This window comes from Dendronephthya gigantea, unplaced genomic scaffold (assembly GCF_004324835.1).
Source record: "Dendronephthya gigantea isolate DGI-Jeju-01 unplaced genomic scaffold, DenGig_1.0 000166F, whole genome shotgun sequence".
Lineage (NCBI taxonomy): Eukaryota > Metazoa > Cnidaria > Anthozoa > Malacalcyonacea > Nephtheidae > Dendronephthya > Dendronephthya gigantea.
This window is the reverse complement of record NW_021163176.1, coordinates 308,538-335,559: the sequence shown is the minus strand read 5'-3', so window position 1 is coordinate 335,559 and position 27,022 is coordinate 308,538. Positions and strand designations below refer to the sequence as shown.

The following is a 27,022-nucleotide window of genomic DNA, read 5'->3' as shown; positions in this document are numbered from 1 at the left end:
CCATAGGCATGTTACCTTTCGGTGAATGCCTAGGTTTTGGAAGCGCTATTTAGGTTGCAACGTTTTTCATTATGACCCTAAAAAAGGTGAGTCCAACTGCATTTCATCGAAATTAACTTCAACGTGTCAATTACAAAAACTCCAGCAATCCAAATGCCAACCGCGACAAAAATTCCAGATTAATAAGGCATTGTTTCTCAAAGCTATATAACATTCCTAAAGCAGGGAACGAAAATCTCATCTTAACCCTGTTCAAAACCACGATGATCATAGGGATATCCAATTGAAAAGTAAAAAGACAGACGAATCTACCCACGAGCCTTATTAGAAAGCCCTCGAGCCTTCACATTGTTATGAGCAGAACCGATGCGCAGAACGGACTTGACGTCTACTATGATTTTAATTATTTTGGTACTTTTTGTAAGTGAGTTCTCAGTAATCAGAAATTGTTAAACAGCTGGTCTTAAATACAAGTCGAAGTAATTCGCAAATCTTCAATAAAACAGCCTTTATTCTATCGCCATGTTTGATTGCTGCGAGCGAAGCGAGCAGCCCTACATTCTTGACGGGCATCTCGATTTCAGCGATTTTTGTTTGTCAGGATGATTTTTTGAGCACACGTACCATAGACACATAGAACGGCGGTTTCATCCTATGCAAATGCGTGATACTTCATATTCGCACTTACGTAACTTATGTGCGATCTCAACTCCGGGAGAATTCTCTTCTTCAGCATAACCGCGATAAAATATTGCATACGTTCATCATAATATAAACAAGTTTAAGTTTTTTGACACGCAATATTGCCATTACTATCCTGAAGACTACCCAAGATATGGTTGGGGGAAGGAAAAGGTACTACGTGTATTTACTCGCAGCAGTTTCACTTACAATTTGTAATTCTAGTCTAAGGATATAATCTACAATTTGTACGGATATTAGATTCTCTTAATAAATCGTTTGAACTGTTGTCTTGAATAATTTGGTGAAAATATGTAAACATAGTTTAAATCGCAATTTCACAAATGAATTCGATACAAACCCATATTTCAAATCCGGCGAAATATCGTAAATATAAAGCGCTGTTACAGTATCATCCCAACCTACCCATGTTCGTCCCGTGAAACAGCTTGTGTTGATTGTTGATTCAAACGAGGGCGTATTTTGGGTGTGGTGTTCCCTCGTACCCAGGTCGGGTCTTCCCGAGTACTACGTAGCCTTTGATCGAAGGTGCATAGTTCATTTATGTGCGGTATGCATTATTATGTTATCGCGGTTATCGACTTATCGTCGCATTAAATGTAGTATAACATTATCTTATTACATCTGAAATGAATTCAAGTTTGAATTTTACTTACACGCACCGCGTGAATGCTGTACGTTCCACTAAAAGCTATTGAAAAAATCTCTCTAAAAGCTATGCAATTTGCGATTGATTCGTTTCGTTTCAAATGCTCGTGCACATTGGTCCTTTTCTTGAAATCTGATCTGCAAGTTTAATATTTACACACAGCTTCTTAGAAGCGCATATTTTGAGTGCGCTTTGTCCTCCCCGCATTCCGTTCAAGCGTGTGTTTCAGTGATGGCGAAGTTTATTCTCATGATTGCTTTCAGTGTGCTAGTTTGCGATAATATTGGCCGTGTGTTATGCGCCAGTAAATGCAAGACTCACGCTGATTGTAAAAGTCTTTATATTCACTATCGTTGCTGCGGTGGCTCAATGATTTTAGGAGGCGACGCCAATGTGAAAGAGCGAAGTTGCTGGTTTAGTTCGTGTTATATCGCTATTGTGCAAACGACAGTGATTGTAGCGATCAATTGTGTTGCCGGTCAAACAAATGCGTCAGAAAAGGTTGCAATGGATGTGCTAAAAATTCAGACTGTAATATTGGTCATGTTTGTTGTAAAAACACTTTACCTTTGGATCAAACTGTCTGCGGCGACAACTGTATCAACCAAACCTGCAATTCCAACGATGACTGCGCTGGCCAACAAGAGTGTTGTCGATCAGGGAAATGCACTCGAGGCTGTAGTGAAAAGTGCGCATCGGATTCTGAATGCAATCTAGACGAATATTGTTGCAACAAGCGGCAGAGGTATTGGGGAGATAACTGTGCTAAAACTTGTGTTGGTGAGCTTTGTACTACAGACCGGGATTGTGGGGCTCGAAATGAATGTTGTATCTCTAATAAATGTGTTGATCGTGGTTGTTCTGGATGTATTACTAACTCGAACTGCAGCACCGGGCATTACTGTTGTAAAGAAGGACAGAGCTATAGTGATAAAATCAGCGTGTGCAGTGTAAACTGCATTGGGAAATTTTGCAGAACGACCAAGGAATGTGGTGGCCCGGGCGAAACTTGCGGCTCGAGTAACAAATGCGCAGTACAAACTAGCAAAGCATCCTCGACCAACTCTTTTCCGCCATGGCTAATCGCTGTTCTCACTATAAGCCTAGTTGTATTTTTTACTGCTGTTGGAGTTCTGGTGGCTGTGTTTTGGTACGTCAAAAGAACGCGTTCGGCCAATGCCGGCTCTCAAGCGGGAACCGTATCTTTACAGAACACACAATTTCAAGGAGCAGGAATTCCAAGTCATCAACAGAACACTCAATTTTCGCGTTCAAACGCTCAAATCCAATCTAAAAGTCCTGTAACATCTCCGCAACGGGGAAACGTTTTTATCAATCCTGCTCAAAACCGCGATGATCAAAAGGATGCCTCGCAATATTACAATACACAACACGAGCCCTTTTATAATACCCTCGAGTCTACAGACACTTCCTAACTATCTAAAATAGCAGTGGAAGGCAGCAGCAAGTTTCTGCAATTGTTTAAACTTCGTAATATTTTATCTACAAAAAAGTGTACTGAATGACATTGAAATAGATGCTAGTCAAACGCCGTTCACGTGACAAGCGTTCACGTGAGCATTGTAATTGGACAATTAGTATAGCTATTTGAAAATCTACAGAAATTAATAATTATTTGCTTTACTGACATTTGCTATTTAATATTAAACAGGGAGGTATAATCCGTGGTAATAATACGGGGTATATTCCCGTATAACTTATTATAACATCTGGATTTAGTCTACTGGTCTGTCTGGCCACAGCATGACTAATTTTTGTATTTTGCACTATGTCACATGCCGAATTATTAGTGTATTTATTAGGTTAATTGTAAGATCTTGTTCACAGAAGTATAATGTTCGAAAATTTTACTAAATGTTGATGATAAATATTTCAAGTATTGAAAAGACCAACTTGACTATTGCGTAAACGCCTTAAACAACAAACAAGATATGGCGCGAGCTTCTAAAGCCAACCCACATTTCTAACTTAATTACAAAGCTGAATAGTTGGTTAAGGATCAGCCTATTCTGGTTGATGAAGTGCATGTGCAAGTTCCCGCGCGAGAGTCAGTCGGCCTCTTACATCTCGTTCAAAGCTTTGGCCTTCGATTTCAGTAAACTACGATCTGGCCCGCCCAAGCTCCGTTATTGTGAACCAGAATGTCGTTGTATTCCATGCTTGTAGCCAGAGAAAGTTTATAAATAAAAGCAGTAGATTGGCAGGTGCTTCAAAAAAAAGCGCAGGTTACTGTAAAACGACGGCTACCTACATTTCGATAAATTGAATGTTTACTTTAAACTAATGCAATATACTGACAATATTTACAGATATTCGTCTTAACTAAAGTTACTCTTAACGTCCAAAAATATTCACATATACAATGAAGAATACTATATTTAAAGAAAAAAAACTTTAAAGTGAAGTAATTAAAAATTATATAAGAATGTGGAGTTCATGTAATAAGTCTAATAATGACATCTTGGGACTTGGCACGCAAATGCACTTCAATAAAAGACTCTGTACAGTTGTTGTTCAAAACTGGTCACTATTTTAATCCGCATTTTATGCTTGTCTTTGTTTCATTACAAAGATTAACGCGACATCCATGCGTAAGTTCTGTAGAATGATACTTAAATGTATTAATAACTTTTGAGTGATTGATTATTACTATGATAATATTATATGCAATAGCTTTTTTATAGTGTTCTTAGATCTTCTAACAAACTTTAGACCAAAACCATAAGATGAAGTTACAAGATATTAACACACAGTCAATCATGATACACGATACGATACGATACGGTGCAATGCAGCACTTCAAAAATTGATGGAATCGCTGGAACTCCACATCTTGCAGTTAAAACTAATTGCTGTGGGCCCTACAAAACAAACAGGCGAAACATAAAGAAGTTTTTTTTGTCTATTTTAGGCGGTTGTTATACCACTTTTGATGTAAATTATTGTGAATGTCTGCCTGTCGTTTCAGCTCGCATTGTCATTGTTTTCTAAAGGATATCAGATTGACATCTATATATGGATATTAATAGCTTCTCTATATAGAATGATATTATGCAGAGGAAATACTTGATCATCTCAAAATGGTAGTAGCTTGCTGCGTGGTTTTTTTTGTGCGTGGTTTAGGGAATTGTATATATATATATATATATATATATATATATATATATATATATATATATATATATATATATATATATATATATATATATATGATCTCATTATACAACCAGAGAGGTGCTGAAATCACCTAACGCTCGCCTGCACTGTTTGTCTAGAATAAGGCTAAACTCTGTATGAAAGGTATCTGTATGAAGCACAAATTACCGATCTTTTTATTACAAATTACAAGGCTAAAATCCGCGTTGGAAGGTAATATTAAGCACAAACTTCAGATATTAGTTGTGACCTCAGAATTACTGGCCTCGGAATTACATTAGTTTTATTTGTGACCAATATTTCTTCCGTTTCTCGCAATCCGCGCACGTGATATCAACAGGTAAGTTAACGGACCAGGCAAAAGTCCCTGCTTTAAGCCGGGCGCACACACAACGATTTTACGGTAGTTGGTCCATTCAGGTTTAGACATATAGGCAGCCCTTGCCCAGACATGTTTTCCTTCTCGTGGCGCTCGCGCCTCGCGCGTGTACGCGAGTCTACTTGGTCTAATCTGACCAAGTATAGATTGCCAGTCGCCACATTTTGATGAAAACATCTAGTGGTGGGCGATACCGTGAGTATCGATTTCGATACGATACCAAGTACTTTTCATCGATACCACTGGTATCGATACTTTTTCGATACCGATACTTGTCATTAGACACAAAAATACACATACTATCAGTAAATGTAATGTATTCTTACAACAACAATAATCATTCTTTACTGGTATCTAACTTTTCAAAATAATCCTAGACTACACTTTGTGGACGAACATTCGATATAGATCCCATTTAGGCCATTTGAGTAATTTTACAAAAAAGATTGCATTAAACTGAAGAACACCTGGAAAATGACTGGAAATAAAACTGTATTCATGCAAATATTAATAGAAGAACTTCATGTAACATCAAATATTAACAATAGTTTGACCACGTGACAAGTATCGAAAACATCAATATTTTACAAAAGTATCGATACCAGCTTTTGAGTTCTGAGTATCGGAAGTATCGATACTTTAATTTGGTATCGGTATCGCCCACCACTAAAAACATCCATCTAGACAATCTAGACAGGAATCGGCCGACTAAAATCGTCGTGTATGCGCCTAGCTTTATGAAATAAACAAGATTGGATTTTTATATCTACACAAAAAAGGATTATGCATCAAACAACGAAAAGGTATGTACATAAATCTTATAGGTGCTTTAATAATATATTTGCATGTGTATCTACATAAATAATATGCAAATATATGTCACATGCGTTGCCATTATTTGCCTTTGCATTCCGAGCCTATCGGCTTTCTACTTATAAATACTTATGTGCTAAAGCTTGTAATTGCGAATTATCTGACAATATTCTTTAAACTTTAACGTTGGACTATGTTTTATATATTTTCACTCCCTGAATGATTTCTATATTAAGCGATTGAATTTTGATACGGCATGTCACAACACAATCTCATAATTATAATTGTACATGTACAATACAAACAAATGGTAGCATACAGGTGAAAATATTTGAAAGTTTCTCATTTGGCTTAGGGTTGTACAAATAGTTTCGTTAAATATGATTCAGCTACAACTTTGAACTAAAAAAAACAGGGCTACACAATAGCCCTGAAAATCGTAATGAGCGTGATAACTCTGGATAACTCTAACATTGACCTTATCATGATGCTAATAAGCTTAACATTTGCCTTATCATTTGATAATTTTGAGCAAAGCTCTCTTTATTATTTTATAAATGTGTACCAAATGGCACTGAATAGTCACAATGCATATCTATGACTTATATTTATGATGATTCCTCTGATGTAAAGCCATAATATTTAAAAAATATAGCATCTTAACATTGACCTTATCATTATGCTAATTAGCTTAACATTCACCTTATCATTTGATAATTTTGACAAAATTCCCATTATTTTTGTGTAAATGTGTACTAAATGTCACCATATAGTCACAAGACATATCAATGAGCTATATTTATGATGAATCTTCTGATGCAAAGCCAAAATATTTAAAAAATATAACATCTTAACATTGACCTTATCATTATGCTAATTAGCTTAACATTCACCTTATCATTTGATAATTTTGAGCAAAACTCTCTTTATTATTGTATAAATGTGTACCAAATGGCAATAAATAGTCACAATGCATATTGATGACTTATATTGATAATGATTCCTCTGATGTAAAGCCAAAGTATAGAAAAATATAGCATTTTAACATTGACCTTATCATATATTTTGTTGTATAATGTTCACTCCCCCTGGTAAATGGTTCTTTTGCAACAAATAGACTCCTTAAGTAGATAAGTTGAAAATAATGGGAAAATAAAAGTGGCATCTTAACATTCTACTTATCATGTAGTGTGGACGCGGACGGGGACGAGGACGGGGACGGGGACGGGGACGGGGACGGGGACGGGACGGGGACGGGGACGGGGACGGGGACGGGGACGGGGACGGGGACGGGGACGGGGACGGGGGGGACGGGGACGGGGACGGGACGGGGACGGGGACGGGACGGGGACGGGGACGGGGACGGGGACGGGACGGGGACGGGACGGGGACGGGGACGGGGACGGGGACGGGACGGGGACGGGGACGGGGACGGGGACGGGGACGGGACGGGGACGGGGACGGGGACGGGGACGGGGACGCGGACGCCAAGACTATAGCAATAGCTCTCTTGCACTAAAGTGCAGGCGAGCTAATTAATGGATCGAATAGGAACGAAGCAGGAATTAGCCTATACTTCCGAAAAGCCAGAACACAGCAAAGCATCGCTATTAATACACTCTGAAGGTTCTCACTCACTCTGAGTCACTCATCGCAATTTTGTCGAGTAACTTTGTCGAATTACAATGCTTGACAGTTTATGTTAATTAGATGCAAACATTATAGCAGAGAGCTTGCGAGTTGGCGATGAATGGAAAAAGCCTTTACTGATAGATATAGGACCCAATGCAAACTGAATCCCTAACTACTAAATACATGCATGCATATAGATTATAGTTACTCAGAAAGACCCTTCCTGGGTTCGCGTGATAGTCTTAATTCTGGCATTGTTTTTCATAGCCATACTCTTGTTGTAGCAAATGTGTTTAATGACTGTGACATTTGTAAAAAATCATATTAACTTTCAGACATTGATATAAGTCTTAATGCAGTTGTAGCTTACTATGTTGTGTTTGTAATGGTTAGAATTTTGTACCACAGAATAGCGTCTTTACTACATTATAGTCAGTCTTCTGGAAGGAAATACGTTTAAGTACAAAATTTATGGAGTCTGCAAAGTATTTCATATGCGTTTCAAAGACAGGCTATTAGAGTGTCTGCTATTTTACGCGCGTTGACACACGGCTATTCAAACAACAATAACTGCGTTGTGGATCGAATTTAAAAAATCCCCGCAAGGAAATTCAAGAAAAAGTCACGCTTTGTCACAATTTTTTAGTTTTGGAGTGAAAAGTTTAATATCGAATGGCACTATCGGAGGGCTTAGAACATGGTGATTGGTCAAGGACGAAAAATGTAAATAAACGAACAGATTGGCTAACATTATTCACCTTTGTTGATCTGATCAAAATTCCTAAAGCGGAACACGAGTTAGTAGGGCTCTTGTTTTATGTAAAAAAACGCATAGTATTTACGTAGAAATGGAATCTTATTTTGCTGAAGGAAGTTGATTTTGTGTTTGGCTTCCTTGTCTGCAAAGGAAGTTGCAATGCCAAGACAAGTGTTGAGTGTATGCTGCATGATCACTGGTTACTAACGTTCTGCCGTGCGCATATAAGTGGAAGGGATCAGCATTTCTTTCATTCGAATCTTGAAGTATTGGATTGGGTGAATTATTGGAGCTTATAATTTACGCATTTGTAAATTTTAAAGAAAGCTAGTTCGAAAAAGGTATGTCGATTATTGCATGCTTAGCAATTTCGATCATAATTTCTTTCACGCAATGTTTAATTTTTGTTGAACCGAATTATTCACATGTGAGTATTGGACGTTATAAAATAGCATACACGCACTATATACACGCACAATAACCAATATGGTTGAAATTTACCAAATTAGCGATGCCTGAATTTTAGCGATAACACTTGTGAGCAGATCTTTCACTACACAGAGAAAATGTCCAGCAAAATTAGGTGCTGGTTGTATCAAGTCCGTTTAGCTTAAACGGTGGATTAAAGTCAAAATTGAATAACACTCTTACATCACTCTTGAATGAGTCAACTTGAATATTATACACAGTATCTTTGTATTAAGGTTGAAAACATATAGTTTGCTTCTTGAATAAAACGATAGACTTGATTTGTCGCGCATACATATGTGTGTAAAGGAGGGTGTATATTTTTTTCAACTCATCAACTCGTAAACTCATCCGTAATACTCTGTTATAGCTGTTAATTCACGAGAACTATGAAAGGATACCTGACCACTTTTGCCGTTCTGTTTGCTGTGGCCTCCTTTTTGTTGGTAGACGCTGCACCCCGTGCACAAGGTTAGTAAAGAAGGTGTGCGTAGCTGTATATTGCATTGGTGCCGGTTATATATATCAAGCCCGTCTAGTTTAAACGGTGGATAAGCTCAAGTGAATAGAAAGCAAGTTTATCGTTTCGTTCAGAAAGCGACCTAAATGTTTTTAACCTTAATACAATGATACTGGTTACAACTACATATTCAGTGCATAATATATGGTGGTTGATACAACTTGCCCCTGGACTCGATCTTCGAAACAAAAATGCCGTGTTCTCTCCAGGCAATGATTACAGGGTCTCTATTCCAAACCCACGACTATTTGTGAACCAAATTAATGCATTCAACAATGCTAATTACCTACCATCCTGTAATTTTATTTAGATAACTAATTAAGTCTTATTGTTCCCCTATAAAACAATGTACCAATTTCGGTACAGGGCGATATTGTGCTGCATCGTGTAAGGCAATCTAAGAGACCTGAAAATTATACTTCAGCTTAATTGCTCAGTGTAACTGCCTTTATAAATTATAGAAATTCTCCAAATGTATGTTTTTGTTAACCGTTAAAAGATTTTTCGTGAGTCACTCGCAATAAAGCCGGTTTTCCACTATAGGCGGAATTTTCGATGGAACGATTCGCTCGATTTTCTTCTTTAATGTGACCGGTGAAGAGAATACGCTAGGATGGAATTTTCACAATTGAAAAGAATATCGGACGAAAAATTTAGTTCGGTGGAAAAAATTTCGTCTAGTGCATGGAAAACCGGCTTAAATGTTGTCGATTTTTTTTCCTTTCGCAGTAAAGCGCGGCTTCAAATCGTATTTTGAAAACTACTTGGATGAAATGGCAACAAGTGCTTGTGTTGCGATGGGAAATACCGTACGTCTGTACTTTGCAGTTCGTCGAACTTGTAGTATCAAAAGCAAAGAAACATGTCACAAAGTTTGCACTTCGCAACAAGTAAGAAAGGAAGGGCAAATCTGGAACTCCAAAAAGTAAGAAAGAGTAAAACAACAGCGAATATGAATACCCGAATTTAATAAATCCGATCGAAAGCTTATTATTACTTATATTTTACATTAGTTGATTTGAATTGACTGTATTTGATTTTATCATTTTATCATTTGATAGAATTCGATGAAATATAATTATATAGTTTTATATAACTCCTTCAATAATATAATATCTTCTAATTTAATTGACTGTTTTTGATCACGTGGCATATTTAAAAATTTCCATTTTACGGTCTGGCTGTGCGAATAATTTTTTCCATTGCACAGTTGCTTTCACTATAGTGAATGATAAGTAGAAATTACTCAAACAAGATAACTCGAATTCTTGAGTTATTCTTACTCAAATAAAGGAGTAAAATTTATTTTACTCAAGCAGTGAGTATATTTAACTCAAATGTTTGCATAATATTGAAAAATACTCAATAATTGAGTAAGATTTACTCGTGGATTTTTGCAGTGTAAATTATCAATAATTACTATTATTAATATAATTACCATTATCATTATTAATATAGTTATTATCATTTCACTTTTATTATTAAGTTGATCTTTTTGGTGTCATATACTGAAACAAATAATGAATGATATATTATATATTCTTGGCATTATATATTCTTGGCTTTTTTTCTATAGGCTGCTTAATACAAGGTGTGTGGAGTCATTACATGTCTACAAGAATCGCCCATCGTTGGCTGACAATAAGTTGGCTGATACAGATGTGAACAAAGTGGGCCTAGCAATTTACCGTTACCATTCTTGCAACACTGGTGGTTGCGGTCCTAACTACTGCTGCTGTTCAGGGCCATACAGTTCCTAAATTCAAGCGTACTTTAATTTTAAACGATACATAGTCCAATCGCTTAAGTTCACTTGCTCTGTATTGAATATGTTTTGCAATAAAAATTCTTTGCTTTAAACGGTAAAAGGCTTTACAGAGAATGTGCATAATTCTCAGCTCAAATATATAGTTTCAGTATACATGCATGCAATTATGCATGGTGCACTATGTGCCAAAGCTTTGACATACAAATGAAAAAAACTATCAAAAGAGTTTTAAAAAGCTAAAATTTTAAAGTGAATCTCCGGAAAATGCGTATAGAAAATAAATTGTAATCTCTAGCTGGTCGATTGGTTTTCTGCCTCTGCCACTTTGATAGTTCTGTAGTGTCCGTGTGTTTGACGACGCTGATAAAAGTCGTGTTGTATATTATAGTGGTGGTAGGCTTTGTTGTTCCTTTCAACTTGTAATTGTCGACCTTGATTTTCGTAGTTTTGAGTAGGTTTGAGATAGAATCCACGATTCTCGTTCCCCTGTCGTGCATGGGATGTATTTTTGCCATTTAGGGATACGGTGGTTTGCTGGTTAGAAGAGCCCTGCGTTACATTCGGGAATCTTTGAGGGTCGCTAATTGGATTGTGGACGTTGTTAGCAACATTTTTGTAATCGACATGTTGAGTTTGATTACGAGATGCAGTGGGATTGTTAGGACCAGAAGGTCGGGTGTTTTGTTGCTGACTCGAAATACCCGCGTTTTCATATTGTGTGTTTTGGAAAGATAGTTCCGTTCTCGCTTGAGAAGCATTCGCCGAACGCCTCATTTTGACGTACCTAAACACAGCCACTAGGATTCCAACAGCAATAAAAATTACAACTAAACTTGTGGAAAGAAAGCGATCAGCCATGGCGGAGAAGAGTTAGTTGAAGATGCTTTGTTGTTTTGTACGGAACATCTGTCACTTGAGTCGCAAGTCTCGTCCGGGCCACCGCATTCTTCGCTTCTACTACAAATTCTTCCAATGCAATTTGCACTACACGCGCGGAGATCATCACCATACCATGAATGTCCTCTACAACAGTAATGCCCGATGCTGCAGTTCGAGTTAGTAATACATCCAGAACAACCACGATCAACACATTTATTAGAGATGCAACATTCATTTTCAGCCCCACAGTCCCTGTCTGCAGTACAAAGCTCACCAACACAAGTTTTAGCACAGTTATCTCTTTAATACCAATAGTTTTGCCGCTTGCAACAGTATTGGTCTAAATTGCATTCAGAATCCGATGTACACTGCCTATGCGAGTACACTTCCCTGATCGACAACACTCTCGTTTGCCAGCGCAGTCATCGTTGGAATTGCAGGTTTGGTTGACACAGTTGTCGCCGCAGACAGTTTTTTCCAAAGGTAAAGTCTTTTTACAACAAACATGACCAATATTACAGTCTGAAGTTTTAGCACATCCATTGCAACCCTTTCTGACGCATTTGTTTGACCGGCAACATAATTGATCGCTACAATCACTGTCGTTTGCACAATAGTGATATAAACACGAACCAAACGTACAGCTTCGCTGTTTCACACTTGCGTCGCCTCCTGAAATCATTGAGCCACCGCAGCAAAACGGTGTCAGTATACTGCTATCGCAATCTGCGTGATTCTTGCATTCATCGGCGCAGGTAACACGACCCAAATTATCGCAAAGGAACAAACCAAAAACAATTACCATAAGCCACCGCGCCATCATACGTAGACGCTTAAATGGATGCCGGCCAAGAAAATAACACAAAGCCGTCTCTAAGAAAACTTATTTAAATATTAAAACATCCATATATTGTGGCGAGATATATCGTTTTGTTTTAGAAAGCATCTTTTAGAACCCGTATTAATTTTTGAAAATAGACCGGCTATACACGTTAAATCCGAATTAAAGTCCGAAGACTTTCCGATCTCATGAAGTCGTAGACGCGGAGTTATTATTACATTGAACCATATTAATCGTCACTCGCTCTATTATGATGCGAGCACTTTTAATTCATACACTTACTGAGGTTAGCAACAAGTGGGAAGTTTGTTTGAGGCGAGTAATCTTGCATCGTAAAATATTTGAATGACGAAAATCCAGACCCCTACCATAGTTTGCAGGGGCAGCATGTTAACGGAGATTTTTGCTACATTTTATAAAGTCTTTGTTATCCGTCAACGACAGGGAGCTCATGATTCACCGTTGCACGTTTCTTTACATTTTATGTTTGAGTTGTGCCCCGCCCCCCCTGCACTTATGTGTTTTGACTGGCAGCTGAAATTACGGAGTATTCAAAGCTTCCTTTTACAGACATCTGTGCTATCGTGCAGGTATCATTTGTGCTTTCATTTTCTGCCCGCATGCGCAGCAGGCGATCAAGATATATGTAAGCAAAAGCACGGATTAATATTTTAAAACAATATTGGACCAAACTGCAAGAAACATTAACTTTTATTAATAAAAATGAACTTATTATTTAGCTACAATCCCTAATTTTAGTTTAAATGTATTGAAACTGATCGTCCCATTTATAATTTTCTCTTTCTATAAGCAATCGACTATATGTTTGCTCACTTAGCGAAGATATTGGCTGATCAAAACTCCCTCAATGAATACTAAATAGTTAGCTAGTTTGCTGAAGGTTATAATTATATAAAGTTGGCAAAAAAATCAAGTACGTGGTCTTCTTCACAAATCACAAGCGTTTGCTTTTCCCGGCTCATGCTCACATCCCTCAGATTTCTTATTTCCATACTTGTCAGTGATCACCACTCTCAAGACATCTGTATCTGGGTAACTCCAAGTACCAAATGCGTACATTTCACTTTTTGACCCAGACAACACAGTCGTCACATCCTGGAAGAGTTCCTGATCATTGCTCCATTTCGCAGAGTATTTCCCCGAAAACTCGAAAATTGCTTTCCACTTGTACTCCAAGTCCTGGACAGTTCTCAGAAGGTTGATGGTGATTTCAGTGTCTTTCGGTACTTGAATGGAAACATCCGTCTTATCCGTAGTCGTGTACGTTGTTGTAATACTGGATTCGACGTTAAAATATTTTGTTTTCGTAACTTCCAATCCGAAGGAGGCCCCGATACCAAACTTAGGTGCACCGACTTGCGCAGACCCCAATGTTGTCACCGCCACAGAGAATCCTGAACCGACCTTTAAGGTGGATGAAGTTGATACAGATGTCGTGAGCCATTTGGTACACTTGTATGGATTGGAATGAGCGGAGCATATGACAGGACGAAAGCCTGGGACAGGTTCAGGTTTGGCGACGTTCAGTGGCGATTTGTCTTCGATGTTGAATTTCAATGCATTAATTGCCAACATGTTGGAGCGATCGGAGATGGCATTGCATTTGTATGTTTCGCTATCAGCAGAATAATCCATCGCATTCATTGAGCACTGCTTGAGCTGTCCTTGATCTTTAACTTTTATCACAAGATCCGGTCTTTCCAGCCACGAGTAACCATTGTAAGCTCCCATTTTGCAGCATTTAAACTCTTCCAGGCAGTATAATTTGTTACATGAGTTCCTGTAAACCCCACCATGTAGTATCCAGGTTTACAATCGGTCCATCCTCTGTTATTGAATGACTTCCAGGCATTGTGATTGTAACATTCTCCCCATCGTGTAACCTGGGACTTCGGTTTGCAGCATTTGGCTTCTTCGATGTGGTATAGTTTATTTCCCGAATTTCGCCAGAGTCCGGTCATGTAGTAACCGTTACTGCACGTAGACCAACCTTTCTTGTTGAAACTTTTCCACCAGTTGTGGTCGTAACAATACTGATCCTTTTTTGCAGAATACAGGTCGCCAGGCGCATCGACACAATATGCTTGCTCAATAAGATGAATGTAATCATTGCTCCTTCTGCTGTTCCTGTATAATCCCGCCATGTACCTGCCATGCCCACACAGTGACCAACCTCGACGGTTAAACAATTTCGACCAGTCCTCCACGTGACTTCCTGTAGTCGGTCTTCTAACAAGCGATTTCATGTAATTCCGGAATCCTGTATTTGTCTGCCACTCGTGACTTAGTCTACGAAGTACTTGTTTCGCGACATCAATGTTGCCAACGACGCTCACGGTATAAGCACTGGGTCCACCGCAGCAGCTTTGAGCTCCACGACAGGACGACCACGATCGACATCTGCTGGTGCATTGACTGTCGTTCACTTTATTCCCCCTGGGATAGACATTTCCACACTGACATTGGTCCCCTTTCGTCGCCGCCAAAATGTAACCCTTTTCTCTGCATGTTTCTTGACACCTTACATTGGAGTTGTGACCCCACATCTGCTTTGTCAGATTTGCGGCTGGAAATAAGGAGTAGTAACCTTCAACGGCGTAGGAACTTACTGATCGTTTCTTCCGAGTTTCAACATCTGTCGTTGATGTTATCATTGGTATCAAAACGGTTAGCAAAAGAAATGCTTTCAGGAGAAGCATGTTGAATCTCTAAAAATAAACGAAACAAGTTCTCTTGAATGATCCGCAATTTTGAATAAACTAAAACCAAATTGTTTGTGGACTGTATAAAGACAGATTTGGTGGTTGCACTTTTTTACGCTAAAATAGATACGTAGCTATTACCATGCACTATATATTATTCAACAATTGTCCCCCAAAGGTGATTTTTTCATCTCGTCTTAAACTCGCGCATGCGCACAACTTCAATATCAAACTTTCGTAGTACTATCAAGAACATTTGCCTCAACTTGTGTCCAGTGCCCCGCACGCTATGAATAACGCGCAATATGACACTCGTATGTAAACAAAATGTCGCAAAGACCTAAGCGAACCTTACGTCAACCAATACGTTTTGCCAAACAATACGGTGACTTCACTTCTAAGCCTTTGTCTAAATACTCCAAAAAGTCCGCAAGTGATAAAGGTGTTTACGAGATTGAGGTACGAGAAGTAGATCGTGATAGAAACTTGTTGCGCATTCACTACAAGGGATACAGCGACAAGCACTTGAATACATAATGAGCAGCCAAACAATATCCAAACCCACATATTTGCGCTTATTTTGCCATCCCGAAATCGTCGAAAATATGCATAAATTTATTATCAAATACGCGGAATTTGACGAGGATTCAAATTTTGGTGCTATCTTAAGGTATAGACCTGCGCACTACGTTCTAGAGCCAGTTTCTGCAACAGACTGTACGCGCGGCTTGTTTCTTCCATACAAACCTGGACAAGTCGCGCATTTGCATCGGACAAGCGAAAGTGTCATTCGAAATAAGAATTATTTTCAAACGAAAGTGCATTATTAAAAAGATGTCCCAGAACATATACTTTCCATTACCCCGATGCTTTCCAAATACGAATCTTAAGAGTACCAGAAGCCCAGGCGAAAAAACATTGTATATTGCAACACTTATATAGAAATATGATACGCGTACTTGGTCCTCTATTCTTTTTAGTTTACATTTAAGCGATTTGGCTGACTTGAAAGTTGTTGGCAAGTGGATGAAAATAAACAAGTTGACTTTGAATGTTTCCAAGACTAAATTCATGGTTATTGGAGGAAAGCAAAGGCTATCGCGTTTAAATTACATTAAATTGACAATCAACGAAGAATTAATTGACCAAGTTGACAAATTTAAATATCTTGGCATAATGATTAACGAAACATTTGAGTGGTCCGATCACATTGATTATGTCCAATCGAAGGTCGCAAAGGGGCTTGGCTTGCTAAAACGTGTAAAACATTTGTTACCGAGACAATCGAAGAGAATTGTCTATAAAACTGTGATCCAACCTATAATGGAATATGGAGATATTGTCTGGGGTGACCGATTTAATAATACCTTGATGGAAAGACTTCAAGTATTACAAAATAAAGCAACAAAAGTAATCCTTAATAGACCATTATATTCCTCAGCTAGTGATGCTATTCAGACCCTTGGATGGAAGTCTTTATTAAAACGTAGACGCTTTCATCGATCGTGCATGTTTTTTAAAAGCTTTAATGCCCTTATAGATTTTAAACTTAATCAAATACGTAGGTCTAATTTTCATCACCGTAACACTAGATCGGGAAGTGATCTTATCATTCCAGTATATGGAACGAACTAGGGTCAAAGTTGATCAGATTTCCTCTTTATTGATAAATTCATTGAACTGCCTAAGTCACTGACTGAAGTACATCTTTTTAAGTGAACATTTATGAACATTTTGACATGATTAATTTAATATGAACATTTATTTTTATCTGTAATATAGAACTAACTTATATCGATAAATTTTTATGACTAGTTCAGATTGGTCAGTGTGACACGTGCACGCGAGAAGTAAGATGGCGGATTTTGTGATCCGACATATTTGAACTAAATCTGCTTGTATTTGCCTTCCGTTTTTACAATCTTTTCATTAGTTTTGCTTAGTATAAAGCAAATCAACTTATTGATGCGATGGATGAGAAAGCATTAACAAAATTAATCGGAAATATCTTGGATAAGAAGCTGAATCCAGTGATGAAAACCCTGGATGATCTCAGACATAAAATCAACAAAATAGACAAGATAGAAGAGTCTATTGACTTTCTCAGTTCAAAATATGATGAACTTATTACAAAATATGATTCTGCGAATGATCTAATGAAAGATGTCCAAGAAGAAAACCAATGCTTAAGGAAACAACTCCATGAGGCAGTCAATAATATAGAAATGCTGAAAGCTGAAGTCAATGATCTCGAGCAATACTCTAGGAGAGATTGCCTAGAAATACGAGGAATCCCGATGGTTATGGGAGAGAATACCAACGAAATAGTGAAGAGAATTGGTCAAGAAGTTGGTGTTCATGTCAGTGATCAAGATATCTCAATTAGCCATAGATTGAGAGCCTCAGATGGTCGTGACCCCGCTATCATAGTCAAGTTTAATCGTCGAGATGTAAGAGATAAACTTTATCGAGAGAGGAAAGTTTTACGAGATAAATCAATAAAAGATATTGGTATCACCCGGTTTACTGACAGGAAAATCTACATTGTGGAAAGCCTAACGAACCAGAACAGAAAGCTATTCAACAAATGTCTCGAAGTTAGAAGAGAAAAAAATTTCAAGTATATATGGACATCTTCTGGTAAGATCCTTCTTAGAAAAAATGAGTCTAGCCCAACAATCCCTGTAGTCAATTGGAGAGACCTGACAAAAATCATGAACTCTTAGAACCTTTACTTCTGTTTATATTGAACGTACAATTATAGTACGTAATATCGTATGATTAGCTATTTGTTTTATGTCTTCTAATAGCATAAATATAAGCTCTCAGATAGCTCATTTAGATCCAGATCTTCATATACCTATTCAATCGAATTTCCAAAATTACTCTCCTGATGATTTTAGGAATGATGACCAAGTAAACAATTGTATCAAATCTAAAAATTTTTTCTCATGCTTACATTCTAACATTAGAAGTTTGGCAGCAAACTTTGATAACTTAGTTGAAATGCTAAATGCTCTGGACCATAATTTCTCAATTATTGGTCTAACAGAGATTAAATTTAAAGTAAGTAAAGAAACCATTTGTAATTTTAACATGCCCGGCTATACGTTTATATCCCAACCTAGCCTATCGAATGCTGGTGGAACTGCTTTTTTTGTGAGAGAATATTCATTATACAAAAAGGCCTGATCTCTCCATGATTACTGCAGATTTCGAAACACTTTGGATTGAGATACAGAGTAGTAATATGAATCATAATATTTTATGTGGAGTAATATATAGACATCCACAAAGTGATCTTGAAGCATTTATGGTATATTTAGATAAAACTCTTAATATAATCAGTAAGGAAAATAAGTATAGTATTATAATGGGCGACTTTAATTTAAATCTTTTAAATTATGATTCACACCCATCTACCGACAACTTTATAAACACTATGGGTTCACATTTTTTTCACCCTCATATTTTACAGCCAACTCGAATAACTGAACATTCAGCCACTTTGATTGATAATATCTTTTTTAATTCGGTTGCTCATCATGTAATTAGTGGTAATATAATTTATGAACTTACTGATCATCTCCCTAATTTTATTATTATTAACAAATTTTCAACTCTACCAAAGAATCTCCGGATTTATAAGAGAGATTATTCTAATTTTGATGAAGCCTCATTTATTAATGAAATTCAGAACACTACTTGGAATCTTGACTCTACAAATAATGATCCCAATATCTTGTTTGATGATTTCTATTCAAAACTTTCTAATATTATCGATAAACATGCCCCTTCTAAGCAACTGAGTAAAAGAGCTATTAAAAATCTTGGTAACCCATGGATTACTGCAGGAATTAAAACTTCTATTAAAATAAAAAATAACTTGTATAAAAAATATATTAGAACCAAGTCACTCTACTACCATGCTAAATTTAAAATATATAGAAATAAATTAAATCATCTTATTAAAATAAGTAAGACTCATTATTATAATAATTATTTTACTATACATAGTGCTAATATTAAAAATATATGGAAAGGGATAAGACAGATTATAAGTTTTAACCCTATTTCAAACAGCACGCCTTCTAAGATCTTAAGGGATAATACTGAGATTACAGATAGTAAAGCTATTGCAAATGCTTTCAATGAGTCTTTTACCAATATTGGTAATAGTCTTGCTCAATCCATTCCAGACACTAGCATATCTGTAATGTCATTTATGCCATTACAACAGTTCAATTCCTTTTTTTTAAATCCTACTAGTCAAAACGAAATCGAAAATGAAATCAATACATTAAAGTCTTCTAAATCTACTGGTCCAAATAGTATACCAATCAGTATTTTGAAGATTATAGCCACAGGTATTTCTAAACCACTGGAACATATATTTAACTGCTCGATGACCATGGGTGTTGTCCCTGATAAATTCAAAATAGCTAATGTCATACCAATATACAAAAAGGGGTCACATATTATTTTAACCAATTATCGCCCTATTTCACTTCTCTCTATATTTAACCAACTCCTTGAGAAAATTATCTACAAACGCTTAATTAATTTCATTGAAAAATATAATATTTTATACAAGAACCAGTTTGGTTTTCGTTCGAAACATTCTACAATACAAGCTATTCTTTCAATTATTGACAAAATACAAGGGGCTATAGAGGATGGCAAATATTGCTGTGGAATATTTTTAGATTTATCCAAAGCATTTGATACGGTCAATCATGGTATCCTCCTGCAAAAATTAGAGTATTATGGTATTAGAGGTTATGAATGACTGGTTCAAATCTTATTTGGATAATAGAAAGCAATTTGTATCTATAGGCCATGTTAAATCTGAAATTATGGACATTTCCTGTGGAGTGCCCCAAGGATCAGTCCTTGGACCCCTTCTATTTTTATTATATATCAATGATTTTCACAACTCATCAGATGTTTTTGAGTTTCATCTTTTCGCTGATGACTCTAGTCTTTTTTATACAAACAAAAATCTTTCATTATTACAATCGACAATAACAAAGGAACTCGAAAGGGTATATCAATGGTTATGTACTAATAAATTGTCTCTAAACATTGCAAAAACCAATTATGTTATTTTTCATCCACCTCAGAAAAAGATTGATTACAATATACAATTACTTTTAAATGCAGTACAAATTAAGCGTGAACAGACTATTAAATATCTAGGTATCTTAATTGATTGTCACTTGAACTGGAAATCACACATATCTGAAATTTCGAAAAAAATTAAACGAAATATTGGGATTATTTATAAATTACGGAGTTTGGTCAATATTAATATACTTAAGAATCTTTATTATTCATTAATCTATCCTTATTTAACATATGGCCTGGTGGCTTGGGGCAACACCTATGTCTCATCTCTTAATCGGATTTCTATTCTACAAAAAAAATTAGTACGTTTAATGACCTTTTCAGATTATAATGACCATACCAATCCTCTTTTCATATATTTAGATATCGTGAAATTTCATGACTTGACCTTTTTTCATAATGTGTTATTTATGTTTGATTATCATACTGGGAATTTACCAGCCACTTTCCAAGATTTTTTTCCGATTAGTCAAAAAAACAGCTATAATACCAGACTTGCTTCAAGATCATCTTATTCTCTTCCAAAAATAAGAACAAATTACGGCAAATATAATATTAGATTTGCCGGCCCTAAGGCATGGAATAGTATTGATGAAAATCTTAAAAGCCTTGGGAAATCTAAATTTAAACAAGAAATGAAAAAAATGTTATTACAGTCATATTATGATACATAACAATCCAAGTTAACAACGTCAACTTCTTACGATTATACCTGTATATATATGTGTGGAACTTTGGTTCGTCGTATTAACTTCTTGCGTGTAAAAATTCTTTTTTAAATAATTACTATTAGCTAGCTGTTTTCTTCAGCCTTACGGTTGTTACAGCTAGCTGGTACCGACTACTTTGTTTTAATAACCTTTTGTAACTTTCACTGTAACAATTCTGGTATCAATAAAAAATGATTGATTGATTGATTATTATTTGTATATATTCAAGTTTAATTAAGTATTTATATTTTATAACTTTCAGGCCTCGTAAAAGAACGTACAAATAAACAAGGAAATACGAGTAGACGTTTTGAACACACTAAGTTTACATTCAATAAAATAAAACATGACGTAGAACGAAACTGGGGCCGGTTGTATCAAAGCCGGATAGCGCTATCCACCGGATAGTGATTTTTTCAACCGTTCTAAAAATGCTTGAAAAGCGATAAAATTTCAGCTTGGAAGCAACAATTATTTAAGAGGATCTTCGATTTAGGAATACTAAAATTTAATCAAAGTTTTAGCAAATAACGGGCGATTTTGAAGCGATTGAAAAAACACTATCCGGTGGATAGCGCTATCCGGCTTTCATACAACCGGCCCCTGTACTACAAAATGAACTCCATATAAACATGACATTCTGCCTAGACGAGTTTCCCGGCCAAGTGGAATAAGGACGTCCCGTCCCAGCTAGACGGGATCATACACATAAACTGATAAACAGGCTCTTAGTACCCTCGCCCGGCGCTTCGAAGCGGTTCGGGGAAAATGAACACGGTGTTTTAGGAATCAAGGATATTATGAAACGGGAAGTCCGTCTAATATAATTTTACTGTCGCAGAAAGACAACATAATAAATTTTTAAAACCTCTCGACAGAGCTTGGGAAACATTTTGACACAGGTCTTGGTATCAGCGTATGAAATGAGACGTTTTCGCATTTTTAGCTACTTATGTTGGTCAATATGAGGAATGACGTCATATCTTTCTCATGCAGTTTTTTTCAAATGAATCCAAAATACATCGGTAAAGATATAGCTACATAGAGCGAATATCGCACATTAACATTAATTCGCCAAAAGTTATAAAGGCATATTTTCGTTTTATTGTGTGCCAAATACTCTCTTAAAATCAGCTTTGAATAAACAGATTTTGGCCGATTTGATTGACCAGCCAGATAATAAAACGGGTACAGTCAAAATGATTTTACCATATGTTTTCTCGTACAGTTTATATATTTTTTAAACTGAATGGTACCTGTTCGTTTTGATTGCAAACTTCAAACTGCAGATCGTTGTTACTTCAAATTTCTTCCTCGAAGCTTGTGCATGATATAGTTGATCGCTTTATACCAGTCCGTCTTTGAACGATGTTAGTGCATGTGAGACTCCAGTCTGATATAATATGAAACTGGTAAACAAACAGGAAGTTCGGTTGCAAATCAAAAGTCAGGTGATTTCTGTTGACACGGGGTCAGGGTAAATCAAGGGCAAATTTGTCTTCTTGACGTGAGTTACTACAAGGAATCTTGACATAATTGATTTAATAGATAGCATCAAATGTGGCATAACAACTGCCTAAAATAGAGAAAACACTTCTCTCGACGTTTCGTCCTGAGGGCCTTCGTCAGGAGAGTTAGTATGACTAACTAGAGTTAGACATGAAGACGCTGCCACGCTGCTCCTTGACCCTGATTATATTGGAACTTATATTGATTTAATAGATATGTCAATCTTTCGTAATCCCTCTAATTAAAGAAATATGTTGTATCGGTTTGTGGTAGCTGAGAAAACTACAAAAAGCAAAACACATGATTTTTGAAATATGAAATAAATTTATATATAACTTTCACTGATGATTGTCGTAGTCATCAAATACAAGGGAACCTAATTTCTTTGTAACGTGATATGGTGCAAATGAAATTCGTGTTATGGCAGGATAAGTTAAAAGGAATCTAATTTCTGTCTCGGAACGTACTTGGAAATCTCTTGGAGGCCCACTAGGAGATCTGAAAGCTGTTCAGAGACTTACGTATATACACAAGGTTTCTAATTTAGACGATTTGTTTTTACCACATGCAAGCTTTACATCGTTAATGCAAAACATAGCTATTTGAAGTAGCTAAAATCATAAATCTAACGTATAACGAATTGCACCTAGCTCCGTGTACCAATCTACAAACCAATTTCCGAAATGATTAATTGAAATATGAAGTTTAAAATATACCTACAACGCGCGGAGACATTATTTATCTTCTTGGTTCAAATTCGCGTGCAGTGTAAAGCAATTTATGGCAATTTTTATGCGCTGACTATATTGGCTTTTAAAAAGCTGCAACTGAAACTGCTCACTTTTTTTTTATGCCGTCCTGGAAAATATGGCGGTCAAATCATAAAATGATATTTTCGAAAATTTGTTGAATGTTTAACAAATTTCACATGTCAGTTTGACAGAGTCGATTACGAGAATTTGAATACACTCGTGAAATCAGATTTTATTTTTCCTCGGCTAAAATCCGTGCGATATAGCTGTGTGATAATTGTAGCTAATTTGTTCAAACGCACAAATAAAGTCATGAATTCGGCTTACAGGAAGTAGTTAGTCAGCTTATAGGCTTTGAGAGATCTGAACGAGTGGGTAACTAACAGATATACAAATAAATGCACTCAGTGATATATCAGATCATTTATGACTTCCCACTCGTTCACATAGATCAAAAGAAGAAAATCGCCGATTTATTTCATCGAAGAGGCACATACGGACCCTTTGGAACATACGCAATAGCGAATTTGCAAAAATCAATAATTGACCAGCGACCTGATTTCAAAAAATTATTAATCAAAAAAGTGAAACAAAAAAACACATTTAATACATTCTAGTTTTAATGCTTTGAAAGTTATCGCAATCGAATCGAATTTTTGAAGTGGCGACTTCGGCTTTTTGCCCTTTATGAAAAGTAAATCAACAAGGTATAGAAGCTTAAGGCTTAATTTGGAATGCGCGCGACTTCTGTATAGCCATAGCAATAGCCACAAATTAGTTTTGCAAATTAGGAAACACAATGAAGTCATTCCTTCCCATCGCCATTTTGAGCATTCAAATGCGTCAGAAACAGCTTTTGAATGCCCAGTTAAACAGGGAGGCTTGGTTCACCTTTATGCAGACGTTTTAAATTTTGACGTTTTCGAATTAATGCAACCCACAGCTGTGAGATCATGCACTGAGACGGCTATTTTCAGGCTTAAAGTACACATTAGGTTATTATAAAACTCAGACGATTCGTTTTCGCCCTGCATACAAGCTGCATTATCATACAGCGGTTTCCGTTTGACTGCAAAACAACAAGCGTTCGCAACTCATGTTGGCTAGTTTAATCCCCATCGGGAGAGTTTTCCCGGTACTGGTAAATCTTAAAGCAGCTAATATCGCAAATAATGATCGAAAGGGCTCATAACAATTTAAAGGCTACTGTCGGCGCTGATGGTGACATTATGGCGCAATATGCCTAGATTAATTTTAGCTGCCACAAAGGCACGTTAACAGCGACTTACATAAACGCAATAAATACTGCGTGGTTAATACGGGTTATCAAGCGCTTTCAAGAACTCACGTCGCTTTTAACGTTTTGACCCCCCACACGCTCTGAGAGAAAAATATCTCAATTAACTGAATTAGGTTCGACATTGTGATTTGTGAACCCGTGAGTAGATTTAGGGTGGAACTTCATAAACACCAATTTCTGGGCGTTGATTAAACACTGTCATATCATAATGCCATATAGACTTTATATATACTTATAGTAGCCTGCTTCAATGATTGATAAGCCGCGTTTATACACTTCAGGCCTAGACTGACCTGGACCAGGTCTAGGACATGTCTAGGCACTATATGCCACGTTCACACTGTCTTCCTTTTTGATGCATGATATCGGAAAGCCAAAGTAATTGACAAAATACTTGGAAAAAGACCCAAAACACGCTGAAAAGTGGTAATACTATTTAAGTTGCAATGTTTTTCATTATGACCCTAAAAAAGGTGAACTAATTCAACTGACATAAAACCATAACAAAAGTAGTCAAATAAAAGTAATCGCGGTCTAGCGGTGGAGACAGTGATTTCGCTAACGATAAATCGACGGCTGAGTTTAAATTCCGGAAAAAAATTGACGTTAAAACAGGACAAAAGCGGTTTTCTACAAGGCGGAATTTTTTGACTGAACGAAAGTTTTCGTCTAATTTTCTTTTCAATTGTGAGAATTCGACAACAGCGGATTCTCTTCACTGAATACAATTGAAAAGAAAATCTGGCGAAAAATTTCGTTCGATCGAAAAATTCCGTTTATGGTGGAAAACCGGCTTAAAGTTAATCACTAATTGCGGCCATATTCGTATTCTGAAAGCTGACGTCATCTATGCTTTCTGCGGATATCATTTCGGCTTTCATGCCCGCGCATGCGCAGTAGGTGATCAGGATATATGTAAGTAAAAGTACGGATTAACAATATTGGACCAAACTGCAGGAAACAGTAACATTTATTAATAAAAATGAACTGGTTATTTAGCTACAATCCCTAATTCTAGTTTAAATGTATTGAAACTGATTGTCCCATTTATAATTTTCTCTTTCTATAAGCAATCGACTATATGTTTGCTCACTTAGCGAAGATATTGGCTGATCAAAAATTCCCTCAATTAATGCTGAATAGTTAGCTAGTTTTCTGAAGATTATAATTATATAAAGTTGGCAAAAACATCAAGTACGTGGTCTTCTTCACATATCACAAATCTTTCCTTTTCCTGTCTCATGCTCACATCCCTCAGACTTGTTTCCATACTTGTCAGTGATTACCACTCTCAAGACATCTGTATCTGGGTAACTCCAACTACCAAATGCGTACATTTCACTCTTCGACCCAGACAGCACAGTCGTCACATCTTGGAAAATTTTCTCATCATTGCTCCATTTCGCAGAGTATTTTCCCGAAAACTTGAAAATTGCTTTCCACTTGTACTCCAAGTCCTGGACAGTTCTCAGAAGGTTGATAGTGATTTCAGTGTTTTTCGGTACTTCAATGGAAACATCCGTCTTATCCGTTGTCGTGTACGTTGTTGTATTAATGGATTCAGAGTTAAAATATTTTGTTTTCGTAATTTGAAATCCGAAGGAGGCCCCGATACCAAACTTAGGTGCACTGACTTGCGCAGACCCCAATCTTGTCACCGCCACAGAGAATCCTGAACCGACCTTTAAGGTGGATGAAGTTGATACAGATGTCGTGAGCCATTTGGTACACTTGTATGGATTGGAATGAGCGGAGCATATGACAGGACGAAAGCCTGGGACAGGTTCAGGTTTGGCGACGTTCAGTGGCGATTTGTCTTCGATGCTGAATTTCAATGCATTAATTTCCAACATGTTGGAGCGATCGGAGATGGCACTGCATTTGTATGTGTTGCTATCAGCAGATTTATCCATCGCATTCATTGAGCACTGCTTGAGCTGTCCTTGATCTTTAACTTTTATCACAAGATCCGGTCTTTCTACCCACGAGTTTCCATTGTAAGCTCCCATCTTGCAGCATTTAAACTCTTCCAAGCAGTATAATTTGTGACATGAGCTCCTGTATAAACCCGCCATGTAGAATCCAGGTTTACATTTAGTCCATCCTCTGTTATTAAATGACTTCCAGGCATTGTGATTGTAACATTCTCCCCATCGTGTAACCTGAGTCTTCGGTCGGCAGCATTTGGCTTCTTCGATGTGGTATAGTTTATTTCCCGAATTTCGCCAGAGTCCGGTCATGTAGTATCCATTTTTGCATGTAGACCAACCTTTGTTGTTGAAACTTTTCCACCAGTTGTGGTCGTAACAATGCTGA

The 27,022-nt window shown here is 36.9% G+C and overlaps 2 protein-coding genes and 1 long non-coding RNA gene across 3 annotated transcripts; 2 read left to right on the top strand and 1 right to left on the bottom strand.

Annotated features, from left to right (window-relative positions):
- Window positions 1-8,311: 8,311 nt before the first annotated feature.
- On the top strand, window positions 8,312-10,890 carry LOC114537873. Its single transcript, XR_003688650.1, has 4 exons — window positions 8,312-8,450; window positions 8,948-9,048; window positions 9,827-10,022; window positions 10,674-10,890. It is a non-coding gene; the product is annotated as an uncharacterized LOC114537873 (long non-coding RNA).
- A 3,398-nt stretch (window positions 10,891-14,288) lies between these two features.
- LOC114537859 lies at window positions 14,289-22,456 on the bottom strand. The gene is made up of 2 exons (XM_028558969.1): window positions 22,402-22,456; window positions 14,289-15,314 (listed from the first exon to the last, which is right to left on the bottom strand). Exon 2 carries the CDS (start codon window positions 15,303-15,305, stop codon window positions 14,289-14,291), a length of 1,017 nt encoding a protein of 338 aa, XP_028414770.1. The 5' UTR covers window positions 15,306-15,314; window positions 22,402-22,456.
- Window positions 17,279-18,034, top strand: LOC114537858. Its single transcript, XM_028558967.1, has one exon. It carries the CDS (start codon window positions 17,279-17,281, stop codon window positions 18,032-18,034), a length of 756 nt encoding a protein of 251 aa, XP_028414768.1.
- Window positions 22,457-27,022: the final 4,566 nt, after the last annotated feature.

Bases quoted from the DNA above. Each gene is read 5' to 3' on its own strand.
- LOC114537859 (XM_028558969.1), bottom strand. From the start codon at position 15,305: ATGCTTCTCCTGAAAGCATTTCTTTTGCTAACCGTTTTGATACCAATG.
- LOC114537858 (XM_028558967.1), top strand. From the start codon at position 17,279: ATGGATGAGAAAGCATTAACAAAATTAATCGGAAATATCTTGGATAAG.